This window comes from Uranotaenia lowii, chromosome 3, assembly GCF_029784155.1.
Source record: "Uranotaenia lowii strain MFRU-FL chromosome 3, ASM2978415v1, whole genome shotgun sequence".
NCBI lineage: Eukaryota > Metazoa > Arthropoda > Insecta > Diptera > Culicidae > Uranotaenia > Uranotaenia lowii.
In genome coordinates, this window is record NC_073693.1 from 227,454,161 (window position 1) to 227,468,424 (window position 14,264).

The following is a 14,264-nucleotide window of genomic DNA, read 5'->3' on the forward strand; positions in this document are numbered from 1 at the left end:
TTTCAAGGCGGCTCGAAGAAGTTTTTAGTGATGATTTCCGCGGTAGAGGAAGATTCCACGCCCGTTCCAAGACTTGGTCCAAAAATCGAGTTTTCACTCAGAAAAGTAACCGAAGGTGGATCTGCTGGTTCAATTACCGGCACGGCGTGAAAGCAACAAAGTGCGAAAAACAGGAAGGGGACAACCCAAATGTTCCGTGTATTTTTTATGATGGAAGTCTCTCAACCTACACCCGTCGTGAAAAAAACTTAACCACGTGCAGCCAACCTGCACCAAAACCACCGTCGTCCCGAATGAACCGTATCCATCAAAAATTACCAGCATTGCACTGCACCCAAACAGAATTTTTCGCATCCACGTCCGTGACCAAAAAACCCACCAGAGCTTCCTGATCGACACCGGCGCAGACATTTCGGTAATTCCACCCACGCCACGTGAGCTTATGAATCCGAAAAAAACGGACCAGTTGTTTGCTGCAAATGGAAGTGCCATCAACACCTATGGAACCAAACGCCTAAACATCAACATCGGACTACGTAGGCCATTCGTGTGGGTGTTTACGATTGCGGATGTAAAATCCCCTATAATTGGTGCCGATTTTCTGAAACACCACGACCTTCTGGTAGACCTGCACCGCAGCAAACTAATCGAAAACCAAATCAATTTGGAAATCAACAATATGAACGTTGTTTCTGAGCCGCTGATCACCACATACGATGTGAACTCGCCTTTCGCCGATATTTTACGAAAATTTCAAGACATCACCATGCTAAGCATCAACCGACGGCCAACGAAGGCGCAAACCGTCCACCAGATTTTCACTAATGGTCAATCCGTCTTCTGTCGCTTTCGTTGTCTCCCAGTGGACAAGCTGAAAGAGGCCAAAGCTGAGCTCAGGTTTTTAATGGAGCAGGGAATTTTCCAGCCATCGAAAATGATACGATTTTACTCCGTTGAAGGTTGGATTCAGATTGATTTTTTATTGTTCGATAAGTTCTTGACAAGGTTCCTACTGGAGACGCCTGAAGCACCGTTCTATGTAAAAGCCATGTACACGATCACCAATCCGTGATCGATGTACATGCGAAAGAGACAAAGACAGAAACCTCGAAAAGCTATGACTGCACACATGGTAACAGCGAGGTTCAGTAAATTTGAAATGCGACACTTTCGTTCGTCGCAGTAAATGCTGATGCTGAATTTTGTGCAGGCATTGAACTGAAGGTTCAATGCCGGTTAGTAATAAATTTCTCAGCATGTTCTCACTGGTGTGGTCTGCTGAGGATGTAAGAATTGGAAGGCATGAAAATGACATGTGAAATCCACATGTCACACCATCCCCCTACGGGCCAGAATTGAAAGGTAAATTATTCGGATTTGCTTCAAGTGCCTCTCACAATTTTTAATGATTCTATATAATATGTTGATTTCGGTTCATGATTGCAAAATAGGTATTATTTAATTATAATGTTATATTTCTGTATCACGTTTAATTTTAATTGTATGTTTCTGTATCCTGCACCCCTTCCCCCTTAATGGAAAAGGAGGCGGTTTAGCTGCCTATTTGATTAGTCTTGATATGTGTACTTCCTGCTCTCTATTATCTGCATTTATTATTGTTACGTTTGGCGTATTTATTTTTGTAATCAAGAAAGGTCCGTTGTAAACGGGGTCTAACTTGTGTCTATTTTCTCTTTTTAAATACACTGTATCGCCTATTTTTATATCTGTTATATTAATGTTATTTGTCGAGTGCTCAGGGTTGCAGTGGGTGATTCCCAGACATTAATGATGCGGACACTAGCTCTCAAATTTTCGGGTGAGTTTTTCTATTCACTTTTGCGACTATTTTGTCAAATGATGACACAATTCCACTTAGAGTTCAAACAGTTTTATTGTGAACAATTAACACTCTTTTATTTAAACTTTAACTAAAACTTTAACGACTTATATTTAACTTTATTTCTAACACTTAACAAATAACAGAAACTTTTGGTTAGATTGGGACACTTTTCGGCCTGGCCGTCTAGTCGTCGCGCTGGAACAAATCGAAGTGATGGGAATGGCGATTCGAAAACCCAAGCCAAGCTTTCTTTTCTGCTGGTGAAGAAAGCGTCCTTTCTTCCGCCAAACAATTCGCTGCTTGCATAACAATATAAAGAAAGGGGTGAAATAATTCACGCGCCACGCGCGCCTTTGCGTACTGCGCCGTGTCGAATCTCGATGACTCGCTCGCTGTTTACTCGCTGTTCGATTACCATGCCGGAACATCCTGCCACCTCCAGAAATGGCCATTTCTGGATACCGCTGTAATCGCTCGTAGGGAAATGCCACCGCTCGTTCGGTAACATTGGATCGTGCCTGACCTTGCGTCGCTGATGCCGTAGAACCATGGGTTCCGATTCTGGGGAAAAAATAAGACCCGGTAGACCCGGACAATTGCAGATAAAATAATGGAATGGTCCTCACCTTGGACCCACCATTTCAGGGGGCCTTGTATTTTTATTAAAATCTGCTATCCTCGGTCATTCATGCTGATTTCCTTGAGACTTCGTTGCTGATTGATGAATTCTCGCCTTCATTCATCTCGCCATCCATTGAGGCGATCGGCAGCAAACAGAGTTTTGCAACCGGTCTGTCGATGAAACCCTTTGCTGTCTGCAGTGTTACAACCCGAGTCACCCCATCGGCCCCGGGATGTAGCTCGTGGATTCGACCAGTTGCCCACTGTGTAGGAGGGAGATTCTCATCCTTGATGAGAACGAGACGATTGATTTCAATTTTTACGGGAGCCTTGCACCATTTCGTTCGAGTTTGTAGCGTAGCTAAATATTCGACATGCCATCTCTTCCAAATGTCTTGCGCCAACTTCTGGGTCAGCTGCATTTGAGTCAGCCTGTTGGTAGGCACCGACAGAAAATCGTCATCGGGCACTGCCTTAAGCGCCGATTGGACGAGAAAATGGCCAGGGGTGAGGGGTTCTAAATCGGTGGGGTCGTCACTCAGAGGGGTGATAGGGCGAGAGTTGAGACAGCCTTCGATCTGCACCAAAAGCGTCTCCATTTCATCGAAAGGCAGTAAGTGGTTTCCCAAAACACGGACGAAATGCTTCTGGGCCGAGTTGATCGCTGCCTCCCATAAACCTCCGAAATGAGATCCCCTCGGTGGATTGAAATGCCATTGGATCCCATTCTCGGAGCATTCCTTGGCCAGATGACTCTTGTAGTCGTTGCTTCGGAGGAACCTACGTAGCTCGTTTGCCGCACCAACAAAATTGCGACCGTTGTCCGTGTAAACATGGGCACACAGACCACGACGACTCACAAATCGCCGGAACGCTTGGAGGAATTTGGCTGTAGTGAGGTCCACCACAAGTTCAAGGTGGACGGACTTCGTAGAAAAACAGACAAACACAGCCACGTATGCCTTGCCTGGAGCATCTCTTCGGTGTCGTGGTTTGATTTGAATCGGTCCCCAATAGTCGATACCAATAACAGAGAACGGCCGTGTGGGAGAAACTCTAGATGCTGGTAACTCGGCCATCAGCTGTTCGATCAGCTGGGGTCGCGCTCTCACACAGGCAATACATTGATGGACAACCTTCCGAGCGGCTGATCTCACACCCAAAATCCAGTACTTGAGTCGGACCATGTTTATCAACAGCTGGGGAGAAGCATGCAGTAGACGATGATGATAAGAGCGGAGCAAAAGAACGGTGAAGGGGTGAGATCCTGGGAGAATTATCTGGTGTTTTGATTCGTACGGTTGCGCTGATCGATCAATTCTCCCACCGATTCTAATGACGTCATCACGCTGGCTAAGTATTGGGTAGAACCACTTTAGCTTCGAAGAACTCGATACCGGCTCGCCTTTTTTCAACCTTCTCCACTCGTCGGGGAAATGCTGCTGTTGGATAAGTCGGACAATCGTGTGTTCTGCTGTTCTCAATTCGTCGGTCGTGAGCCACTGGAATCTGCGCTCGCTCTGTGGCAGACGGAAATTCTTGCTGAGGCGCAACGCATATGCGGTGAAGCGTAGAAGCGCATGAAAATTTTCAAATTGTTTCAGGAGGTCATCAATGAAGCTGGGTTCTATGTTCGCTGAAGAGGAAACGATTGAGGATTTTCTCAACTCGAAATCGGTGCTAGTAACGATATCAACGTTCGGAGTAGGCCAAGAACCCTTGTCTTGGTTTAGCCAATCGGGTCCCTGCCACCATAAGGAGTTGTGAAGAATGTCCGACGGCAAACAGCCTCGGGAAATGACATCAGCTGGGTTTTCTGCGCCGGTTATGTGTTGCCATGAGCATCCTTCCGTCGCAGTCTGAATTTTGGAAACCCTATTTGCCACAAAGTTGGTCCAAGTTGATGGAATAGTCCTCAGCCAACTCAGTACCACTGTCGAATCCGTCCAAAATTTCACATTCATCTCAACATTAATTGCTACCCGAATCTTGTCATAGAGTTCGGCTGCCAGAAGAGCACCACAAAGCTCTAGGCGCGGAATGCTGACTTGCTTTAGGGGGGCGATTCTCGACTTAGATGTAAGGAGAGCCACTTTAATTTTGCCTTGATTATCAACAGATCGAATATAAGCGCACGCACCATACGCTGTTTCGGATGCGTCCGAGAAAATGTGTAACTCACTCTCGACTGCCTTGCGCAGGAGAACGTACCTCTCTAGCCGAACACCGTTTAGCAGGGGGAGTTGAGTATGATAGTTGGCCCATTCATGTTTAAGGTAGTCGGGCAATTCTTGATCCCAATCCCAAATTGACCCATTTTCATTCTTCAACGTCCAGAGTTTTTGCATGAAAGCCTTTGCCGTTACCAAAATTGGACCCACAAGTCCCAACGGGTCGAAAAGTTGCGCAATGCAAGAAAGAGTTTCCCTTTTTGTGAGTTTAGCATCTGTCGGAGGTTTCAAATCGATACTAAATTTCAATATATCCGTGCCCGGTACCCAATGAAGCCCAAGTGTTTTCAGTGTCTGGTCTTGATCTAAATTTATCGACTGCTGAAGCGCCCGTCGCTCAGCAGGAATCCCATTCATGATTGCTTCGTCGTTCGAAGCCCATTTCTGCAGCGGAAAGCCAGCCTTGAGGCACATCGCTACCAGCTGGTCTCGCAGCTCGACTGCTTCTGCCACCGTCTGTGCCCCGGAGAAGATATCGTCCATGTAAACATCCTCTCTGATAACCCTCGCTGCCTTCGGGAAACCCTCCGCCTCATCGATTGCCAGCTGTTTGAGAACTCGAGTTGCCAGGAAAGGAGCCGAAGCTGTGCCATACGTCACCGTCTTGAGCTCGTACGTTTGTATCGGTTGATCGGGAGATGAGCGCCAGAAGATTCTCTGTAGTGGGGTATCATCAGGATGCACGAGAATTTGCCGATACATTTTTTCTATATCAGCAATCAAAACAAACGGGTACGTACGAGAGCGCATCACGATCGCTCGCAAGTCTTGCTGTATTGTGGGGCCCACCATCAGAGCATTGTTGAGCGATACACCCGTGGAGGATCGGCTTGACGCATCGAATACGACACGGACCTTGGTCGTGGTGCTGCAATCTCGGATAACGGGATGGTGAGGGAGATAGTATGCCTGTTTGGTAGTATGCTCGCACTCGGTCACTAGTTCCATGTGACCGAGCCGAATATACTCCGTCATGAACTCTCTATACTGCTCACCTAGCGAAGGTTCTTTTTGAAGTCGATTCTCCATCAATTGGAACCGACGAACAGCTGATCTTGAGTTGTCGCCCAGCTGATTGATGACGTCACGTTTCAGTGGCAAACGAACAATGTAGCGGCCCTCGGAATTGCGACTAACTGTACAGCAGAAAAACTCTTCGCATTTGCTCTCTTCGGGTGAATAAGGGGATGTTGGGAATGCGCTTTCATCAATGATCCAAAACTTTTCGATTTGGTTTTCCAATCGCTTAAGTGTGGCAACATGACAAATCTTTGGATTGGTTTGTGAGATTATTTCATTGGAATTTGTTTTCCCCGAGACGACCCATCCGAATACGGAATTGACTACCGACGGCAGCGACTCACCCAAGAAGATATGACCGGGGGGTGAAAAAAGATCAAAAAATATCTCGGCTCCCAGCACGAGATCGATAGGGTGTCGTTCATAAAAGTCGGGATCAGCGAATTGTAGGTTCTTGGGTATGGGCCATTGGGAAATGTTAACATCAATAGTTGGGAGATCGATAGTAACTTTTGGCAGAATAAGGAATGGTAGTGTTGTTGTGTAATCTGATGTGCGGGATTTTACGATGGCATGAAACTGGAATTTGACTTTCGTCGATGAGCTTCCAATTCCTGCTATGGGAACATTAACTTTGCTTCTTCTGACCTTCATGAGGTTGTACAAGCGACTGGTGGCAAAACAACATTCGCTGCCAGAATCGAGTAAGGCACGAGCTAGATGTTGGTTTCCCACGTCATCGACTACCACCACAACGGCCGTGGCTAAGATTACTCGGGATCGATCTAAGGCTTGTGAGTGGCAACTGGTGCTGGTGCTGGTGATCCCGGAGTGAGCTACGTTGATTCTCGGAGCAGCAGCTGGAACTGACGATGACGATTGTTGTTCGGCGCTGACCGGTGGTGTGTTGGCGATTGTTCTAGCGGGGTTTGAATTGGTGTGGGTATGTGTGTTGGGGCAGAGAAGTGTGTGATGTCTGGATCGGCAATTCTTGCAGCAGTTAGCCGACGGACATTCGCGCGCATAGTGTCCTCGTCGGAAACAATTCAAACAAAGCCGGTTTCGTTTCGCGAGTGCAGTTTTTTCATGAATAGTTAATCTTGAGAAACTAGTGCATTGAAAAATGCTGTGATCTTGGGGGCAAGCGATACATTTTCGCATTCTGGGCTCTGGGAATGTTGTGTGGTTGGCTGAACGGGGATAATTGGGGCGGCGATTTTGTGATTGTGGCTGGGAATGGGATTGGGATTCGTTTTGTGGCTTGGACGATAATTGTTCAAGGACATTTACTCGGCGCTGGATGAAATCGGTAAGTTCTTTAAAAGTAGTGGTTTCGGAAGCGGACGAATGTTCTTCCCAATCCCGACGGGTGATGGGATCTAAACGGCTAGCGAGAAGATGGATCAACAAAAGGTCCCAATGTTCGGTGGCTTCCCCTAGCTGCTTTAGAATGCGAACGTTGGCTTCGAATTTTTCGACCAACGAATGTAAATCATTATGTGATTCTCGGCGCAATATCGGGAAGTCGAAAAGTGCTTGAACATAAGTTCTTTTTAGCATACGGGAATTTTGATAATGTTGAGATAATAAATTCCAAGCAACGGGATAGTTTGTGGCGGATATTGGGATGGTTTGCACAAGTTTAAGTGCTTCTCCTGATAGTGATGATCGCAAGTAGTAAAATTTTTGGATGCTCGATAAATCTTGCGATGAGTGGACGAGTGAAATAAATAAATCATGGAAGTTGAGCCAGTTCTCAACATTTCCACAAAATACGGGCAGTTTCACGTCGGGTAATTTTACGTGCGTGTTATGGGGCTGTGTGAATTGAGATGGTGTTTGTACTGTGGCTTGTGGGGGGCATTTTTGCAGCAGAAATCCCTTTACCCGGTAGTATGCTGTTTCAAAAGCAGTTTTTTGCTCGAGGTACTTATCTAGTGCTTCAGGTGTTTCGTCCAGGGTTTCCAATTCAGACTGGACCTTGCCGTACTCGGACCAGATTTCGACGACAGCTTCTAGTCGGACTGGTGCCTCTGCGGTGTCTCGGGGTTCTTGGAAACCATCGACGAATCTGCTGATGTTTAGGAAGGATGCTGATAAACTGCGCCGACGGGCTTTGAGGCTGCGCAGTTTTCGCTCGGTGGCCGACATGATGTGCGATGAATTATCTAAAATGTCAGACCAAGTAGCTCGGCAAGCAACAGTAAATTTATTGGAATCCTAATTACCTTTTCAAGGCAAGGAATTTGCCTTGTATTTCAATAAATCCTGCTGCTACTGATGTGTCGTTTGGGTGTTTCTGTTGTGTGTGATGGTCACAGCTGATTTGGGATGCTTGACCGAAAAAAGTTGATGCTGTTGATTTGTTCCAGGCACGGATGTGACTCGAATCGATCCGCGGTGCTCCGACGGAGATGAGATGATGATTGTAGCCGAGTGTGATGAAAGGTGCAACAAGAAGAGATCCGGTAGGGATGATCACGGAATGTAAGTGGATTGGAATGCTACTAACCTTCTCGATAAAAGAAATCTGCCTTGTATTTCTTTTTATCGAGTTGAACTGCGTTCCTCAATATGGCGCTTGGCGTCCGCGGCTGCGATGGCGTTGGAGCTATCGGCACTGTAGCTTCCGAATAGGTCTAATCCGGATCCTTTCCGGATTCAGGGCCTCATCCGGTTCGAAGGACCAAATGTCGAGTGCTCAGGGTTGCAGTGGGTGATTCCCAGACATTAATGATGCGGACACTAGCTCTCAAATTTTCGGGTGAGTTTTTCTATTCACTTTTGCGACTATTTTGTCAAATGATGACACAATTCCACTTAGAGTTCAAACAGTTTTATTGTGAACAATTAACACTCTTTTATTTAAACTTTAACTAAAACTTTAACGACTTATATTTAACTTTATTTCTAACACTTAACAAATAACAGAAACTTTTGGTTAGATTGGGACACTTTTCGGCCTGGCCGTCTAGTCGTCGCGCTGGAACAAATCGAAGTGATGGGAATGGCGATTCGAAAACCCAAGCCAAGCTTTCTTTTCTGCTGGTGAAGAAAGCGTCCTTTCTTCCGCCAAACAATTCGCTGCTTGCATAACAATATAAAGAAAGGGGTGAAATAATTCACGCGCCACGCGCGCCTTTGCGTACTGCGCCGTGTCGAATCTCGATGACTCGCTCGCTGTTTACTCGCTGTTCGATTACCATGCCGGAACATTATTATTGACTGCATTTGTTCTTTTGATTTTTTCTTTGTTGAGAGTTTGCATGACATTGTTGTGAGTAACTTGTAATCTATATTTTAGTTCTTTTTGATACGAGTCGAAGTTATATAAGGGATCAACGTTATTGTTACAAAATTCAAAAGTATTACATGTTTTTCCAAAAATTAATTCGAATGGCGTGAAATCGTGTTGTATGTTAGGCGTTGTATTGTAAACAAAGCAATAAAAGGGAAGCCACTCATCCCAATCATTCGTGCGTTGGTTTGAAAATATCCTTAAGTATTCGTTCAAGCATTTATGGTTGCGTTCTAACGCACCGATTGTTTGAGGGTGGTAAGCTGTTGAGCAAGTGTGGTTTAATTGTAGCAAATTGCATATTTCGTCAAACACTCCTTTGTATTCGGTTCCTTGATCTGTTTTGATACATCTCATGGGACCGTATATAAGGATGCATTTTTCTACAACTGCTTTAGCTATTGTAACAGCTGATTTGTCCGGAATGGGTATTGCAATTACATACTTGGAAAGATCGCATTGCAATGTCACTGCATAGCGGTTTCCTTTTTCAGTGAGAGCAAACGGACCGATGGTGTCAATGGACACTACATCGAAGGTTTTGTTAGGTGTGGTAGTAACGATTGCTGGCGTTTTTGCTGTAATCGCATGTTTATTTATTTTACAAAGTTCACATACCTTGACGTAGTCTGAAACAGTTTGTTTCATATTTGGCCAAGAGTATAGGGACTTTAATTTTTTGTATAATCTATTTATACCTGGATGACCTCCCGTCGGAGAGTCATGGTATTGTTTTAATATGTTTTTAATTTCTTCCGATGTTTTTATTTCAACAGGTTTCTCGTAAATTAATATGGTAGCGTTCCTAAGAACTGCATTACCGAAACTTTTAAATGAATTTAAATCAACATGTGTGAATATAATGTCGTTTGTTTGTATTGCTAGCTTTCTTGGATATGTTGCTTTCGTATTTGAATTATCGGCAGGCCTGCCATCGATTATTTTTAAAACTTTTTCTAATTCTATTCTAAAGTTTTCGGGATTTTCTATTGCTAGAGCTAACGTTGGAGTTAGTCTCTTCCGGAATTTTTTATCGTATATTATCATATTTATCGATGTTTTATCATTATTATATGAAAATGTTAATTTTGGCAAGTCGAATGCTTCTAAACTACTGACAGCTTCGTACACGTGAAGTTGATCAGGCTTCTGTGTCTGGCTGGTAGTTGTTGTAGCAGCATTTTTCTTTGCCATAGATCTAGTTACTAAATACATGTTTTTTAGTGTGTCTGACGTTATTTGAATTCTAGATAACGCATCAGATAACACATTTGAACTACCTTTAATGTATTCTACCTTAAAATCGTATTCCTCCAAATCCCATCTCATACGTGTGAGTTTGGATGAGGGGTTTTTAAGTGAAAATAAATATATTAGTGGTCTATGGTCAGTACGTATAACGAATTTCCGGCCATAGATATATGGTCTAAAATACTCGATGGCCCAATGTATGGCGGTCAGTTCCTGTTCGATTGTTGATTTGTGTGATTCACCTTTTGTAAAAGCCTTGCTGGCAAATGCAATTGGTAATTCAAAATCTCCAAAACGTTGAGCCAGTACTGCTCCGCAAGCTACTTTGGACGCATCTGTAGTGATAATAAAATCTTTTGTGTAATCGGGGAACTGTAAAATATTTGGTGATAATAATTTCATCTTAAGAGTGTCGAATGATTTCTGACACTCCTCGTTCCATTTGAATATTGAATCCTTGCGTAATAATTTGTTTAGAGGGTTGGCTATATCTGAAAAATTTTTGATGAAGCGACGATAGTAATTACAAAAAGCAACAAATCGCCGAACTTCATCTGAATTCTTCGGTACTGGGTAGTTTCGAATAGTATCATATTTACTTTTGTCGGGTTGTATGCCATCTCTCGAAATATGGTGTCCTAAATAAGTCACCTCATTCTTGAAGAAATGGCATTTAAATGGATTTAATTTAAGTTTGAATTTTCTTAAGTGCTGAAACACTTCGCGTAAATTTGCTATATGGTGATTAATTGAGCATCCTACTACGATAATATCATCTATGTAGAGGAATGCACAGTTTGGAGGTAGACCGCTTAACGCGATGGACATCATGCGTTGAAAGGAGTTAGGGCTTATGTTTAGACCGAATGGAAGCCTATTAAATTCAAAATGGCCTTTATCAGAGGAGAAGGCTGTGTATTTTTTGGAATTTTTGTCTAATGGGATTTGATGAAATCCAGACATTAGGTCGAGTGTAGAAAAGTATCTTGCACGACCCAATTGATCCAAAATTTCATCTATCCGCGGGAGTGGAAATTTATCTGGGGTTATTTTTTTGTTCAGTTGACGGTAATCAATTACAAGACGCCATTTTTTACTTCCATTTGAATTTGATTTCTTTGGAACAAGTAAAATAGGCGAGTTGTAAGGTGAGGTTGAATTTTGAATTATCCCTTCATTAAGCATGGTCTGTATTTGTTCATTAATTTCATTTTTTTGAGATTCTGGCAATCTATAGTTTTTAATATATGTCGGTTTTTGGTCATTGAGAGCTATACTTTGTTCGTAAAAATTGTTTTCCGTAAGCAAATCACCTTGAAGCGAAAATATGTCATTAAATTCAATGCAAAGGTTTTCAAGTTTATCTCTGATATGAGGATCACTGTTTTCAAATTTCAGTTCATTTTTCAGTTTCTGAGCTCGTTCGCTAATATTTTCTTTGTTTGTGTTGTTTGAAATAGCACAAAAGTAAAAATTTGATAGGGGTTCATGTTTGGGATAGAAGTTTGCCGGTAATAAAACTTCCTTAGTTGTAGTATTAATAATTTTAACATTACAATTGCCTTTATTTACCAGAGTATTAGCGCAAAATACTCCTGGGAATATTTCTTCTGAAAAAATTACACTGTCTTCCTGAATGTTAATGTTTTCAAGTTGTTTGATTATCTCACACCTAGCTGGTATAAGATTTGAGTTGACTTGCTTGTTTACTATTGGAATTGTAAATGTTTCAAAATTGTTTGTCAGTTTGAGAAGCCAAGAATCATAATCTATATTGCATTTATGGTTTACTAGAAAATCTCTCCCTAAGATTCCATCAGTAGGAATCGGGAAATCGTTTCTTACTATGTGAAACATCTGAGGTATTTTAATATCATTTAATATGATATTTGTTTGCGTAGTACCCATTGTACTTACGTTTCCATGGCCAATTCCAGCTATGTCACATTTTTGGCTTGGATAATAAATCTGAGTTTTTCTTAATAATCCACATTTGACAACTGATATATCAGATCCGCAATCAACAATAAATGATAATTGCACATCGGACATATCAACCATCAGTTGGACGTAATTGGTGGCAGACACATTTATTGTATATGCTGCCCCAGCTGTACCCCTAAAGGGTGGATATTTCCATTTGTTGACTGTAGAATATGTTGTTGCTGTGGCATTTGAATGTGTGGATGCAACGGCATTTGAATTGCCTGGTGCGCTGGCGGCTGATATTGTGCACCGCCTTGGTGTGCTAAAAACATATTCGGTGGATACCGTCCACGCTGAGTCCAATTGCCTCTTTGATTCGAGAAATTACCTCGATGAGACCAATGACCCCTCTGGTTTGAAAAATTTCCACGATTATGGGGCGAGTTTTGGTACCTAACGTGTCGATCATGTTGGTAAAAGTTTGAATAATTACCACGTCCTCTGTGGTTTGTTCCACGCCCTCTTGGGTGGCTTACTCGACCTGTTAAAATTTGAGCATTTGTAGCAGGTGAATTGTTGTTACTGGTGATTTCATTATTTTCCATCACCTTTTGAATTGCGTCATTAATTTTGTTGAAGGTCCCAGCCTTCAAAATAAGTTTTGTGTCGGTATTCTTGCTACCGCTTATTAGAGCCTCGACTCCTTTTTTGGTTGCCATCGTGTTGGCTCTGTTTGCTGGGATTTCTTCCCTTACATAGCATGATTTAAGTTGTGTTGTTAAAGTTTCAACTTCGTTACAAAAAGTTTGAATTGAATCTTTTTGTCTGGTTGCTTTTAGCTTGGCCAGAACATTGTCCGAAGTAATTTTTGACTCGCAGTGTTGTTTTACTGCGTCTATGATGCCTTGTAAATCATCGGCTCCTGCAATTACTTGCCGGGCTACGCCTGTTAGCCGTGATTTTATGAGCTTCACTACGGTAACTTGAGCTGTTTGTATTTGTGCGGCCGTGGCTGCAGCAAAATCACTTTGTACCGTGTCATTGAATAAATTTACGGAGTCAATGAAAGCATCCAAATGCTGTGGTGCGCCATCATACATTTGAATCAGCGTCGTACCCAATTTTACGTCTACCTTTGGGTTTGCCATGTTTCTTTTATGTAACTGTAAAAATGATAACGACACTTTTGCTAAGGTCTTAAATGAAATCAGATGATTTCGATCAAGCTTTGAATCTATTAAAGTTTTTATTTCGCCGTACAGTAACCTTGCCGACTTTATAAAAAAAATCTGTTTGGTTCCCCCAAAGAGATCTATTAAATCTAATATTTCGTTGTAATAGATTCTACTTTGGTTTAGTTTGTTCAATAACGTTGCTCTCCTGTATCTTCGATTAGGATTTTTCTTAAGGTTAACTAAGATTTTCGACAAATCTGCCAGTAGTGAATCTACTTGGTCCATAAATTAATATTATTATTTAATTCTGTTTTCTGCTGTCATTTTTGTTACACTATTATGATTTTTTCTTACTTACAGTTTTCTATAACATTGTCCTACCTCACGTTTGTCGGTTTTGTTGTTGGTTTTGTTGTTAGCCGCTGGCATACTAACTGCGCTTTTGCTCTACTCAGGTTTCCGGTTACTGTGGTGGCTGTCGGTGGGGACGCTCCATGTTGCCGGTTATCCCTTTGTTGGGGCCGCTCCGAGTTGCCGGTTGACCCTTCGGTGGGGACGCTCCTAGTTGCCGGTTATCCCTTTGTTGGGGCCGCTCCAAGTTGCCGGTTGACCCTTCGGTGGGGACGCTCCTAGTTGCCGGTTATCCCTTTGGTGGGGCCGCTCCAAGTTGCCGGTTGACCCTTCGGTGGGGACGCTCCTAGTTGCCGGTTATCCCTTTGGTGGAGCGTTACTAGCTCTGTCACTCGTGTACACTTTACTCTTTTGATATTTCAGCTACTGCCACACTGTTCATTTTAGCACTGTTTTTTTTTTTTTTTGTTTGTCCCTTTTTTTTTCTCTGGACTTTGCCTTTCTTGTTAGACTTTGTCTAGATCTGCCATTGCTTTTACACTTAGGAT

General features: G+C 42.9%; 2 protein-coding genes across 2 annotated transcripts in view; one reads left to right on the forward strand and one right to left on the reverse strand.

Annotated features, from left to right (window-relative positions):
• The window catches only part of LOC129753145 (uncharacterized), a 1,211-nt gene extending 139 nt beyond the window's left edge, over window positions 1-1,072 (forward strand). Inside the window, exon 2 of the mRNA XM_055748944.1 lies at window positions 383-1,072. Coding sequence (XP_055604919.1) covers window positions 383-1,072 — 690 coding nt within the window. The remainder of the gene's footprint in view (window positions 1-382) is intronic.
• Window positions 1,073-2,529: 1,457 nt separating this feature from the next.
• On the reverse strand, window positions 2,530-7,866 carry LOC129753147 (uncharacterized). Its single transcript, XM_055748945.1, has 2 exons — window positions 7,646-7,866; window positions 2,530-6,634 (listed from the first exon to the last, which is right to left on the reverse strand). Exons 1-2 carry the CDS (start codon window positions 7,864-7,866, stop codon window positions 2,530-2,532), a joined length of 4,326 nt encoding a protein of 1,441 aa, XP_055604920.1.
• Between the last annotated feature and the right edge of the window lie 6,398 nt (window positions 7,867-14,264).

Bases quoted from the DNA above. Each gene is read 5' to 3' on its own strand.
- LOC129753147 (XM_055748945.1), bottom strand. From the start codon at position 7,866: ATGTCGGCCACCGAGCGAAAACTGCGCAGCCTCAAAGCCCGTCGGCGC. The intron at 6,635-7,645 runs GTACCTCGAGCA...AAACCCCGCTAG, and splicing joins ACACCTGAAGCACTAGATAA to AACAATCGCCAACACACCAC.